At 47.3% G+C, this 13,467-nt stretch overlaps 2 protein-coding genes across 2 annotated transcripts; one reads left to right on the plus strand and one right to left on the minus strand.

Moving 5' to 3' along the window:
* Positions 1 to 133: 133 nt before the first annotated feature.
* cep135 (centrosomal protein 135) lies at positions 134 to 8,127 on the plus strand. The gene is made up of 26 exons (XM_076039598.1): positions 134 to 354; positions 675 to 807; positions 909 to 1,099; positions 1,194 to 1,361; positions 1,510 to 1,651; positions 1,765 to 1,849; positions 1,948 to 2,076; positions 2,182 to 2,397; positions 2,482 to 2,547; positions 2,663 to 2,813; positions 2,906 to 3,139; positions 3,233 to 3,384; positions 3,471 to 3,608; positions 4,629 to 4,706; positions 4,807 to 4,958; positions 5,051 to 5,166; positions 5,242 to 5,396; positions 5,515 to 5,570; positions 5,671 to 5,839; positions 6,054 to 6,164; positions 6,247 to 6,432; positions 6,516 to 6,725; positions 6,813 to 7,015; positions 7,126 to 7,230; positions 7,566 to 7,721; positions 7,852 to 8,127. The coding sequence occupies exons 2-26, from the start codon at positions 698 to 700 to the stop codon at positions 7,871 to 7,873; spliced, it is 3,501 nt and encodes a 1,166-aa protein (XP_075895713.1). The 5' UTR covers positions 134 to 354; positions 675 to 697; the 3' UTR covers positions 7,874 to 8,127.
* Positions 8,128 to 8,219: 92 nt separating this feature from the next.
* Positions 8,220 to 10,798, minus strand: chst14 (carbohydrate (N-acetylgalactosamine 4-0) sulfotransferase 14). Its single transcript, XM_076039596.1, has 2 exons — positions 10,331 to 10,798; positions 8,220 to 9,525 (listed from the first exon to the last, which is right to left on the minus strand). The coding sequence occupies exons 1-2, from the start codon at positions 10,622 to 10,624 to the stop codon at positions 8,698 to 8,700; spliced, it is 1,122 nt and encodes a 373-aa protein (XP_075895711.1). The 5' UTR covers positions 10,625 to 10,798; the 3' UTR covers positions 8,220 to 8,697.
* Positions 10,799 to 13,467: the final 2,669 nt, after the last annotated feature.

The following is a 13,467-nucleotide window of genomic DNA, read 5'->3' on the forward strand; positions in this document are numbered from 1 at the left end:
TTTTTGCTGCTTGAGCTTGTTGCTTAGTGAAGCGCAAACTCCGCCCTCCGCTGACTCTTAACGGACGGAGCCGGCGGACAAAGCACGCCTACCCTGGTGCTGCTCCTCCGCGGTGTCGACTACCATGGTGACCAATACAAACCGGCGCTCTTTTCAAACGCCTTTGCCGCGGAAACATGTTCTTGTAACTTCGCCGACCGTCTAAAAAGAACTCAACGCCGAAAACAGCGTCGCGGTCTTAAGGATGGCTTCATCGCACAAGTTGATGCTTTATGCGGGGATGTTTGTTTCGGTGATGTAGAACCGAACTGACGTTAGGAGCGCCATCTGTCAAGGCGAGCGGGTCCAAGAAACGTAAGCTGAGGGGAAAATCTTTCTGGGCTGTAACTGAGGCCAGGTGCCTCGTTAGTGATACGAAATTTGTGTAAACTACAACACAAAAATGTATTAAGACCCCAGCCAGCGCAGTGAGCGAGGAGTTCCCACGGCAATGCTAATGTTTGGTCTAGCCTGCATGCTAACTGTTAGCCAACAGAACTTTACTAGGAAGTTAGTCCGGAGGGGTTTGTGACGTTGCCCTCGTAACCGTGTAAACAATGGGGTCGTTTGTAGTAAATAATAATAATACTATCCCACAAACAATTATTCGTCGTTTTGTATTGTTTGTATCGCAGCGACACACCGCCGAATCAAAGCGATGAATGGCGCCGAGAGGAAGTTCGTCAACTTGCGGAAGCGTCTGGATCAGCTGGGCTACAGACAGCTGCTGGACATCGAGTCACTGCCTCTGGTGGAGAGGCTGTTCAGGTGAGCCCTTCAGCCTCGCTGCTACCTGCTGTCCCTTCGTGTGAGTCAGTGCTACTACCTCTGATGCACGTCGGTCACATCATACTCATTTGTCATTTCAGTGACCTGGTCCACACTACCGAGAGTCTGCGCAATGCCAAGCTATCCGCGGGCAAACCTGAAGCAGGCGGCGAGAACCACGACTCCCTTCTGGAGCCGTACAGGGCAGAAAATGCTCGGCTGGTCAGGGAGAATAATGAGCTCCATCTTGAGCTTCTCCGGGCGAAAGAAGAGAAGGAGCGTGCCACCAGAGGTGAGCAAGTCTTCACTTTCCTGCATCTGCAGGATGGAGTCCCTCGTGTTCTGAAAGCTGCTCTGCTGACTTGCACATCCCCGCCCTGTTTCAGAGCTCAAGAGCCAAATCAGGAAGCTGGACCATGAGACCTCTGACCTGAAGTTTTTAAATAATCAGTATGTGCACAAACTTCGCAGCCTGGAGAAGGACGGCAAAACCAAATCTGAGCGCATCCAGCAGCTTCAGGAGAAGAACCTGCAAGCTGTGGTGCAAACGCCAGGTAGGCAGCTCCTGATCAGAGCTGTAGAATGTTTAATGGACTTGAGTGGTTTTACTCAAATATTCAATCATCTCATCTAAGGAACACGGTCGCCTTTCTAACGCTGACGACGGCTTGAAAGTGTTTTTTCTGTTTATTCCTCAAAAAGGTGGAAAGAAGCACAGCTTTCCTTTCAGACGTCAGAAAATGCAGATCGATGAGCTTGTGCCCCCACCGTGTACGTCAGGTTACCCTGTGTCACAGCCGGATGATCCATATGTGGCCGACCTGTTGCAGCTAGCAGACGGAAGGTTTGTTTTCCCCTGTGACTGAAGAGCTGAGTCGCTGGCAGGGCTGTGACCTCTTTATGAATGCTTGCATTGTAAGTGTTAAGGTTCAGCACTTTTGTTTGTCTTTCCTGAAGGATCCACGAGCTACAGGAGGACATCATAAAGGTCAGACTTGAACTGGAAAATGCTCAAGAATGCATAAAACATCTAAACTCCCAGGTAGGAAAGGAAGAAAGTGGATCGTTTTTAGTCTTGAGTGTTATGAAGGTCTCTGCACAGATGATGAGTTGTGCGCCTGTTTACTTTGCTTCTTTGAGGTGGGGCTGAGAGACAAAGAGGTCGAGCGTCTGAATCACGCACTGCAGGGAGGGCGACCTCAGGATGTGATTTCCCTCGAGGCTCAGAACGTCAGCCACGAGAAGATGATCACAAATCTCAATCTCCAGGCATGTGCAACAGTTTCAATATGGTCAATGTGGCCCGAGAGTTTAAGACCTCATCCACTCGTATGTGGGTGTTTGATTTATCAGCTTCTGCTTTGTCTCTTACAGTTAGAGTATCTGCAGGAGACCAACAGGACTCTGGAGGAGAAGGTCCAGGGCTTGCAGCAGAAGAAGAAGCACGTCTCCACAGAGGTGGCCAATCTGTCGTTGAAGAACCTGGAGCTGTGCGAGGAGCTCACCCACATAGACCACCTGGCCAAGCAGATGGAGATAGACAAGGACCGTGTGCTTGAAACTGCAGACATGGAGCTGCAAGATGCCAAAGTAAGACGGGAGGACGGGAAGCATTAATGAGAGTAAAAGTTTGATTTGAGACTTTGCGAAATGTTGCGCATCTTTGCCTGACAGAAAGAAATTCAGAGGCTGCAGAAGATCATTGAAGACTTGGAGGACGTCATCACTACAGTCAGACGGGTGCACATTCATCTTTTTCCTTTATATCAGTCTAAATTTGCCAAAAATCATTTAGATTCTTCCAATGGAGCGGATCTGTATTTTTACACGTTCTGTGGTGATCAATTAAACACAGGAGCAATCCGAAGGCAACTTTGAAAGGGACCGTCTAAGAGACCAGTTGATGGACCTGAAGGAGCGGAATGAGAAAACGGAGGGGCTGGTGAATTATCTGGAGGACGAGAAGAGCCGGCTGCAGGACAAAGTCGAGCAAATGATGGCTGACGGTAGGTTCACCCCCTTCTGGTGGAACGCTGTCCCTGCAGAAGCTCCTCGCCGCTGATGCTAACATCTCCTGATCTGTCACCCGCCTCCAAAGACAAAGACCTGGTGCTGGAGTTGGAGTCCATGCGGGAAAAACACGGCGTGTGCAGACGGGAACGCTCCCCGTCACGCCTGGATGCGTTTGTCAAGAGTTTAGAGGAGGAGAGGGATTTCTACCGGCAGGAGGCCGAGCGCTACAAGAGAGGCTGCGGTTTCGGCGACCAGGATCTGAGCTTCTGCCGTAGTCCTCACTGGGGCAGGAGTCCTCGAACCAAAGCCCCAAAGGCAAGTGACGGCACCTCTGACATTCTAAAAATGTGTAAAATTGTCTGTTAAATTCCATGTATGGAATTGCAACCATATTTTTTTTCTCTCCAGGGAGGCCTTCCAGATGGGGATCTCGTCCACGTGGTTAGGGAACGAGACGAGCTGAAGGACGCGCTGCTGGACATTGAGAAGCACATGGAAGACATCCAGGACAACGTGAAAACCCTCAGCGCAGAGAGAGACGAGTTCAAAGCCCTGTTCAAACAAGTGAGGCTCCAGTGTGTCGTCTCGCCTACCAGTCCGCCCGCCTTGTCTGACGCTTCTGACGGCTAAAATGTCCCCATCCACCGAAGGCACAAGAGGACCTAAAGCTGGCTCGCAACCTCGACGCGTCGTCCGATGTGGTGAAGCTGAAGGAGGAGATCAGACGAATAGAGTTCAGACTCCAGCAGATGGGCATCGAGAGAGACGGGCTGATGGACAAGCTGAAGGTCTGTCCCGCTGTCGTGTGATCGTTCTTATTTCCATGCTCCAAAATTGATCCTGTGGTTTGTCTCGGTACAAGCTAAATCAAGTAATAATAATAATAATATTAATAATGATAATAATAATTAGGGCTGTCAGCGATTAGTTAAATACAATCCATAACCCGTTACATTATGTGGTTAAAAGTGCCTTGAAATGCAAAATAACTGAATTTTATACATGCAATTCAAAACGCGATTAATCGCAGTTAACTATGAAGATTCTGCGGTTAATCACGATTAAAAAAACGTAAACGTTTGACAGCCCAAATAACAACTCATTTTATTTATATAGAGCATATCAATAACCCAAAGTTGCTTTATAGAATATAACAACACATAGGGTACAGGATACAGACAAAAACAAGCAACAGCAGTACCACAACATACAAACAACAGTACATGTAGAGTGTTAGGGGTAGGGAAGGTCAAAGGTTTGGGCAAACAGGTAGGTTTTTACACGGGATTTGACAGTGGAGGAGGATCGGGGGATGAGGAGTTCAGATAGGCAGGGGGGCACCAGGCTGTGTACGACTGTGTTGGTGAGGAGGAGTACTTTGAAGATGATGCGTTGTTGGACAGGGGAGCCAGTTGAGAGTGAAGGACAGGAGCGATGTGCTCAGAGAACCAGGTGTGGGTGAGCGGGCGGGCAGCTGAGTTCTGAACAGTCTGAAGTCTATGGAGGGAGCGAGCAGAGATGCCAGCGAGGAGGGAGTTGCAGTAGTCGAGGCGGGAGGAGATGAATGCGTGGATGGGAGATTCAGTAGCAGGCGGGCGTGAGGCAGTGTTCGATTTTGGCAATGTTGCAGAGGTGAAAGTAGGAGGTTTTGACAACGGGGTCAACATGAGGAGCAAGGGAAGTAACAGCACAATGTTTCAGTTTTTCATTACTTTCTTGAAATCAAAGGTCATCTTTATTTCAGTGGTTGAAAGCGTTGCCGTTAGAATGAAAATAAACATTTTCTACGTATGTCCGTCTCTCTGCAGGCCGCTCAGACATCTGCGCTCTCAGACAGACAAGTGGAGCAGAGACGGATTCTGGAGCTCGACAATGCCGTGAAGACTGTGAGTGAAGACACTCATCCATTAACTTGTTGTCAAAGAGCGTTTCGGCCGCAGCGTTTTCACCTGCCGCCTGTTGCCTGTGTTTCGTCCCCGGCTGTAGTTGGAGCGCGAGCGGCAGGACCTGCGCTCTCAGGTGCGCCTGCTGAAGGAGTGCGGCGACGCCGCGAAGGAGGAGCTGAACGCTCGCTCTGCCGCTCAGATCCACACCGCTGAGGAGGTCGCCCAGAAGAGGGCAGAGTCCAGCGCCTTGAGGTTTGTGTGGACCTGATTTTCATTCCGTTTCGCTGATGGGCGGTTGCCAGGTGTGTGATGAATACTCTCCGTCCACCCCCGTCTTTCTGCAGGCTGCTACACGACCAGATGGAAAAGTCACTGTCGGACGCCCAGCGCAGGCTGTCTGTGAAGATGAAGGAGCTGCAGGCTGCGCGCGAGCAGATCGAGAGCCTGGAGGTCAGAATGGGTGAGTGTCTGCTGCACAGCACCACAGTGTTTTTTGTGTGTACTTCTGTTTTGACGTTTGTTTCCCCTCCAACAGGCGAGCTGAGTCAGCACGGCACCAGAAACAAAGATGAGGTGGCCTCTCTCCACAAGTCCATCGCCGCCCTGGACAGAGAGAAGGACGCTCTGCAGGATGAGGTGGACCACAAGACTGAGAAGGTGGTCGCACTGCAGGAGGAGAACTGCAAGAAGGTACACGAAGCTCAAGACCTGCAACACCGTGTTCACTTCTGCTGATTTAACTTTGAAGTAAGATCTGCAGCCATTTCTCTCAGTAAAAACCAGTGTTTGCATTTTGTCTCTCAATCAGGAACAGACCCTTGCAGAAGTGAGGCTCACAATCACAAACATGGAGAACTCGTTAATGTGAGTAATGTGCCAAAAGGTTCAAAATGTTAAATTATAAAAATTATATCTGCTGCCGCTGAGTTTTGTTACGGTTCACGTCACAATGCGATCCTCACAGTCAACTGCAGGGGGCGCTGAACAGCCGGGAGAGGGAGATCGTTAGCCTGAGGAGGCAGCTGGACGCAGGGCAGAATGAGCTGACTGCTCTCCAAAGAGACAAAGACGTCGCCATCAGAGAGAACCGCAGGCTGCAGGACGACCTGGCGACAATGACGAGAGAGGCCCAAGTAGGTTATGAATCCAAGTTCAGAGGTTTTTGGTTTTTTTTTGGTTTCATTTGGTTTTTTGGTTAATTAATCATGCGAGGCTGCCCCGCAACAGTCCAGGATGCAACACAAAGATCAAACAATGGGGAGAATATGGAACCTTTGGAAAGAAAAAAAAGAAACATAACCGTGGCAAAGTATACACTTAATATTTGTTGTTTCTCTGTGAATGTAGGCTGTGCATTTAGAGATGGAGCAGGCCCTGAACGACAAGGATGAACTGAAGATGAGGGTCCACTCCTACATCAGCGAAGTGTCCAGAATAGAGAAGCTCATGGCTGCAAAGGTAAAAGGAAGACTGCTGGTTCTCACATTAGATTCTCATTAGTTGATGCTGACACCCAGGACTCCCCCTCCTCCCATCTCAGGAGCAGGAGAACCGGGACCTGCTGGAGCGCTTCAGGATGGCCTACACCAAGTCCGAGGAGCAGGAGCAGCAGCTGGCAGAGGTCGAAGGCTTCAACAGCTCCATCCGCCTGGAGCTGCTCTCCTCAGACACGGAGCGACGGCGACTCCGGGAGTGCGTCAGTAACCAGGAGAGAGAGATCCAGCAGGTAGGGCGTCACCGGCCGATTGACGGGAACCTCGCGCAAAATGGAACTCCTTAGCGACCGGCGTACCCGCTGTTTTCTGAAAGCACGTGCAGGCGCAGCAGGCCTATGAGTCTCGGGTGTCGTCGCTGGTCAGCGGCATGTCCCGACTCGAGCAGGAGCTTCACGGCGCCCAGGAGGAGAAGGCGGCGCTGCTGTCCGACCTGGCCTCCGTCAGGGAGCTCTGCGTCAAGCTGGACTCGGGCAAAGAACTCACAGCGCGACAACTCACGTCCAAGAGCATGGATCTGGAGCGGGTGAGCCGACCCACCAAGGCTACCACAAGGCTGAAGCAGCAGCAGCAGTCATTTTACACATCTTTTTGCACAAATGTGCACACGTAGGTCACAGGGGAGCTGGAGGACGTGCACTCAGAGGCCGACCTGATCAAGAAACAGCTTGCCAGCGAGAGGCTGACCGTCCGCAACCTGGAGACGCTCCTGTCCTCCAACCGGCAGAAGGAGTTCCAGACCCACCTGTCGGCCAGCGAGAGGGAGTCGGAGCTGAAGGTGCTGCGGGATCGGCTCAGCCTGGCCGACAGCAAAACGTGAGTGGCAGTCGACGAAGACGCCACTGGAGCTCAAGTCGTGTCCGTTTCTCCTAAAAGGTTCAATTTTGAATTATTTATTTATTTATTTATTTTTTTTGAACGTTCAGAGCGGAACACACCAGGGAGGTATCACAGCTCCGCAACAGACTCTCTCAGCTGCAAACGGAGATGGACGTCCTGAAAAGACAGCTGACCACGGAACGCTTTGAGCGGTGAGCTGAAGACACGCTGCGCTCAAACCCCAAAGTTCATTAAAATTAAGTCCATGGCCATTTTAACCTTCCACCAGTGCCATTCTGGCTTTGTGGATATAGTGTAAACCAACATCATTACATCTCACAACCAATTTAGTTGTGTTGAAGTTTTGCATTAATCCAAACTAAACAAGAAAAACTTGTAGCTCAAACTAAAAATTTATTTTTCTCTATCATTGAAAAAAATGTCCAGTTTCAGCAGTTGTTTCCTATTTTATATTGCTGCAGTCTCCACATTGACATTCGAACTTTGACTAATGTAGCTTGATGGTCTTCTCTCTGTACGCCCTCAGCGAGAGGGCGGTGCAGGAGATGCGGAGACAGGGCGTGTCCTTCTCCCCCCTGCAGAGCTCGCTGAACCGCACCGCCTCTTCTCCAACACATCACATCTCGCCTGAACGCTCCATCCTCCGAACTCTAAACCGCACAATTGACAAGCCTGGAGACAGGTGAGACACCAGGCATGGAACTAGTTGTCAGTTTCTTGGCGCTTCCTGTTAGGAAGACGCATCTTTTGGATTGATTCCTCATCCGCGTTTAGCCACGAGCTTAAAAAAAAAATTCTCTCGCTGTTTTCAGAAGTGTGAGCTTCAAGGATTGACAAGAAGCGAGATGGATGAATGGAGTCGTTGTGTGAATCAGTCGCTGAATGAAGTCTGAGTTGGACATGAACAGTGTAAAGGACTTTACAAGCCGACAGCCTGCAGCATCCGTCCAGCTGACAACCTCCGGGATGAAATTTGGTCGACTCCTCACAGTATTGAGAAATCCAGAACCAAAACAACAACAACAAAAAAAAGGAAGAAAATGTTGGCTACTGTCAATCCACATTTTGTGTATATTTTAATAGTCTGTTTATTTTTTTGTTTTGTTTTTTTAATTATTGTCATAACCTTAACTTATTTTTCACAATAAAGCACAACAAGAAAACAAAAATAGCGATGATGTGCATTAAGAGTTGATGTTTTATTACAAAGTATATAAAGGCGAGGCCGTGTTATAAAAAAGAAAATACGCTTGATTCAAAACACTGAAACCCTGCAAGCACAGTTTGTGTTTTAGCCTGCTAAACCACTAAAAGACCTCTGGAACCGGTCACCCTTTACATTCACATAAATGAAATATAATAAGAAACAAAAATACGTTTATATCTACACTTGCATACTAAAATGGTTCCTGTTTCCAGTGCCCGGCAGCAACATGGCAGGGATGAAATTGGCCTTCCATGGCTGATTTCAAGCTTTAGTGGTTTTTGAACTTCAAACACTGTCTCTGACAATAACGAGCATTTTGAAATGGTGCCCAAAACACCACAAGTAAAAAAGTGCAACAGCTGCTGAAATGCTGTTAACCCCCATGAATAAAATAATAGTACAAATGATTCTTTGTAACACATACACCCTCAATACATGAAACATTGCACGTTTAGTGTCGACAGTGCTCAGTGGTTGTGTTGGGGAGAGGATAAGTGAAGAGGGAAAAGTCCAGGATATATTTGGGAAGGAGTTCCCTCATCAGCTTCTGCGGCAGGCTGCATAGGTAATAATGTAACGTTTCAGCGGTGACCGGCTTGTACCACGTTTGCCTCTGTGGGAAGTGAACGTCGGGGGGCGCTCCAACGCGCTGCAGCACAAACTCGGCGTCGCTTTCCAGGTTCTCGTGGTAGCCGATGAAGTCGTAGTTCACGGCGCAGGGCTGGCAAAGGTTGTAGACCGGCATCCAGTGCTCGTTCATGCGCTCCACGTCCCCGTCCAACAAGTAGCGCACAAACTCGGCGAAGGTCACGTCATCCCCCGCGACGGACGAATCCTTGGCGAAGCCTTTGCGGTACCTCTTGATAATCTCCACGCCATACTTCTTCTGGTAGGACTGGATCTCTCCGAACTTGTTCCTGTACGCCGACAGCAGCCGCTCCATGGGCTCCCGCACAAACATGAACTTGAAGTAGTGCTTGAGGCGGTAGCGGATGTCCTCGGGCTTAAAGGAGGAGAGGAACTTCAGGTCGCTCATATGGTTCATCTTGATGTTGACGTTGACGTTCTCCAGAGCGCCACTCAGCACCTTCAGCACCCTCTTCCAGTTGGAGCAGGCCACTTTGGGCACGTAGCAGTAGAGGAACTGGTACCGGTCGTTCACCAGGATGTGCTGCAGCACCGTCTTCCTCTGCAGAGGGTTCAGTGTCCAGATGCTGCGTGGCATGTTCTTCTGGCCGCACATGTTCCGGAGCGTCCGGTTACGGATTTCCTGGAGGATCTAAATGAAAGTCACACGCTTTTCAGATGGCCCAAATTAAAGCTCAAGCATCCAAGTCCTAAACGTTTTGCAGAATATCGATTCTAATAAGATTTTTTGGGGGAAATAACCTTGACTATAATCTTAACTTTCTCTCATCTCTAGAGCAGGATGTCTTAGCAAGAAATCACCTTATCAACATCTCCTAACATAGACTCTGTCACTAACCTCTTGGTGAACTCCCCAGAAATGAAATAAGCCCATTTGTCACTTGTTTTTCTTGCTCCCTTGCTGTCTTTATAACCACTACAGCAACTGATACCTTGTTTAGACCAAACAAGGCTATTTTTGCTGAAGGCTACTGACAAAAAGGGTAAATAAAACATTTTGTGCAGATTGAGAGTTTCACTGATAACTTCGTGTGAAGCTCTTCGCCTGGAATGTAAACTAGGGATCTAATAAAAAAATAAATAAAACACGGGGCCTATGTGAGCACTGTGATGCAGTCAGACAGTTTTTCTTAGCACATTCAGTTCAGTAATAGTTAGATTCACTGGAAGTGCAGCCCCCAACACATCATGAGATTGCCACATTGAACCTTTCTTTCAGATAGTACCTCGCTTTCACAGATGTAAAAAGGAGGGGGGGGACTTGGTCTACATTTGTGACGACCCATGAAATAGTCAAACTGCACCCAGTTGGTGACTGGTTCACGGTTGAAGTGAAACAACCAGTCGCTTTGTGACAGGAAAGAAATAGGCACTATGACAGGTCTAAAACACCAGCGTGGCGTCACCGGTGACCCGGAGGACGGATGCTGCTCTACCTGGGTCTCCACGTCCGCAGCAGCCGAGCCGTGCCTCGCAGCCTGCGCGGCGAGGTCGAACCGTCTGCCGCTGCCCCGGGGTGGAGGCGTCTCCATGCTGTTGAGCATTCCTTTCTCTATCATGAGCAGCAGGCCTCCGGACGCCACAAGGACCAGGAACGTGAGCACCGACGGCAGGACGGCGGAGCTGCGGCGGACCGAGCCCGAGCTGACGGCGTTGCGAAAGTTGACGACTGAGCTCGTCCGCGTCCCGCCGCTCTTCTTCGAGCCGTAGTCGTGCCTCCGAGGAACCATGGTGTGTGGGTCGACTCGAAAGCCGCTATCCTCTATCTACACCGTTATAAAGATAGCTAAACTTACTACTTAGTGAGGAGAGAAAGCGGTACGTTACCTAGCACGTATCCATAGTTAACTTCTCCTTAAGACTGTCAGTCGAGCTACCAGCAAGGGTACTTCCGCCAAAACCGTCAAAGTAAAGGTTTTAAAGCATATTAGCGAATAACGCGAATTCGATGTTTAGTCCTGACTAGATGAGTGAGCTTCACACTTTGTCACGTAAAAAAGTAGGATTATATTTAAAAGTGAAAATTAATGTGTGGAGACAGACGGTTTTTGTTTCCAAAATTAAACAACGCTTTACTGGCGTGTTTGCCAAACTAAAAGGCATTGTAAAGGTCCCATGCAAGTGATTTTCATATTTTTCTTGTCCTATAGTAGAGCAGCCTTGCGTTTAAATGTAAAACTCTGTAGCTGCCTTTGGGGGGAAAAAAAGAAGGATGTTAGGTTTAGGTCTGTCTTGAAGGCATTTTGCGAGTTATAACGCGCAGTTTGGTCAATTCTTGTGCTTGTGCCTCCGGTGTTTGGCGTTATTCATGCTTTATCCAGTACAATCCAGTAGTTTGCGATTTATTAATATTATTAATGATGATGATAATAATAATAATAATAATAATAATAATAATAATAATAATAATAATAATAATAATAATAACTCCAAAAAGACGTAAACTAATGTCGCATATGTCCATATATCCATTTATTTGTATCATCAAATTTATAGTCTATTTAAAAACTAAAAACAAACATTAAAATAAAATTATCCCAGACTGAAACCAAACCGAAAAAAGCCGTCTCTCGTCTTCACGGTCGTAAACATTGCGCCACACCTGTTCCAAATTAGCCCTCCCTCTAAAGTAGGTAATCATGGCTCCGTACGCGCGCACACCCACCACCTGCAGGCAGTTGTCACTCATTATGACGTGGCATGGGGACGAAATAATAATAATAAAGCGACATGAATCAAAACAGTAGCTTCTGCCACGATCATTCCTGTCCATGAAGGTAAAAATGTGAAAGAAAACAAGAAATAGCACCAAAACCAAATAATATATTTGGGCTTGAAAATCGCTTTAAAAGCGAGTCAGGAATGAGCATCTGGTGTTCATGAACCTGACAGAGTTGTCAGTGCCTTTTATGACGTCAAAAGAATTTGCAGATATGGCTGACCACACATTTATTTTATTTAACTTAGTTTGCATATTTTTAACAAGTAAAACATGAAAACGCTTTACAAGTACATGAGTAGTGAAATTTACAGAAGGAATCCATTCCCAGCATCTGCCTACTGTAACAAGAAATTCAGCCAATATTTCTGTAACATATACAATTGCTCAAAGTCTGTGTCAGCTGCATTTCCGGGCTGTACGTTTGCGATAAAGTTTAGCATTTAGTGTGTAAAGCCTATTACCATAAAACTGAAAGTAGCAGATATTAATCCTTTGCACTCGTCCTGGAACAGATGGGTTTGCCCCTACATTGCAGAGTAAGCTGTTGAAAAATGTTCTTAATCTTGCCCTGTATTATACTGTTCTAATCAGCGTTTAAAAGAGGCTATTTCATGCTTCTATGTTCTGTCTTTTAATACAGAGCCAACAGGATGAAACATAGTTCTTACTTCATACTCTTGAGGTTTAGTAGCTTAAAAGAACCCAAGCATTTTAGAGATTATCCTTCAAGAAACCTGATTTATCCTTTTCACACAGATGCTTTCGTTTGGATCCTGATAGAGAAGGCGTTCAATCACTGGGCAAAATTGTTTTAAAAAGTGTTTTCTTTACTTTTGCACATTCTGCAGAAGTGCAAAATGTGCACTTCCAGTTGACCAATTCCAGTTGACCTTACTGACAGGTCAACTGGAATTGGTTTTATTCAAAATTGTGTTTGTCCCATGATGAGTCACATTTTCACATTGAAGTAAACAGTGGTACTGTGTGACACTGCCAAATTACCTTCCAGTTTGATACCAAATACATTCAAGGGTGGTGCAGCCTATGCACATTTATTACTGATGAAACAACAACAACAACAACAACAACAACAACAACAACAACAACAGGAAAAGGAATTTGTCTTGATAAACACTCATAGCCCAAACAACAACCAACACCTAGAAAAAGAAGAAAACATTGCTATACTTGCTCCTCAGAGAAAATGATCCATATCTAGGAATTCAACCAGTAGGACCTCCTAGCTCTGAGCCAACAGCGACTAATAAATAAATAATACAATCAAATTAAAAAACAAAACAAAAACACACCACTGTAAAACATGCTCTTTTTGGAAATGTGTAATCTTTCAAGTTTGTGTGTCCATCAATATACCACCATCACAGGGGTGATGCAGCTGTCTAGTCCAGCTGTCTTAGGGTGAAGAGGGGGGAGGGGAGGGGTGCGCCCTGGGATTTGAATTAATGTTATTGCTAATTTAGCGTGACAGTGGGGTGTCATGGTGGTGTACATGGTGCTGCACTGGTTAGTACTGTCATCTCACAACAAGAGGACCTTCCTGTGAGGAGTTTGTGGTAGAAGATGGATTGGACAGACAGTGTTGACTGGACAACAAAGGCTGACGTAGCTCCTGGGTCACTGGGCGTGCCCATGATCTCAATTCTGCCGATAGGGCCCCTGGGAGGCCTTGAGAGGAAGTGGGCTACCATTAGTCATAAGCTGAGAAAACTGGGGGGGAAATATTTGGTATCATGCACACAGTATTTAGACGTTTCACAGCATTTCATTTTATTTGTCTTTGCGTCATCATCACGGGGCCGCGGGCAAATTAGCCGATAGGAAGCCGCTAAT

This window comes from Nelusetta ayraudi, unplaced genomic scaffold (assembly GCF_046127955.1).
Source record: "Nelusetta ayraudi isolate G7.1 ecotype Tasmania unplaced genomic scaffold, CSIRO-AGI_Nayr_v1 ptg000059l, whole genome shotgun sequence".
In the NCBI taxonomy this organism is placed as follows: domain Eukaryota; kingdom Metazoa; phylum Chordata; class Actinopteri; order Tetraodontiformes; family Monacanthidae; genus Nelusetta; species Nelusetta ayraudi.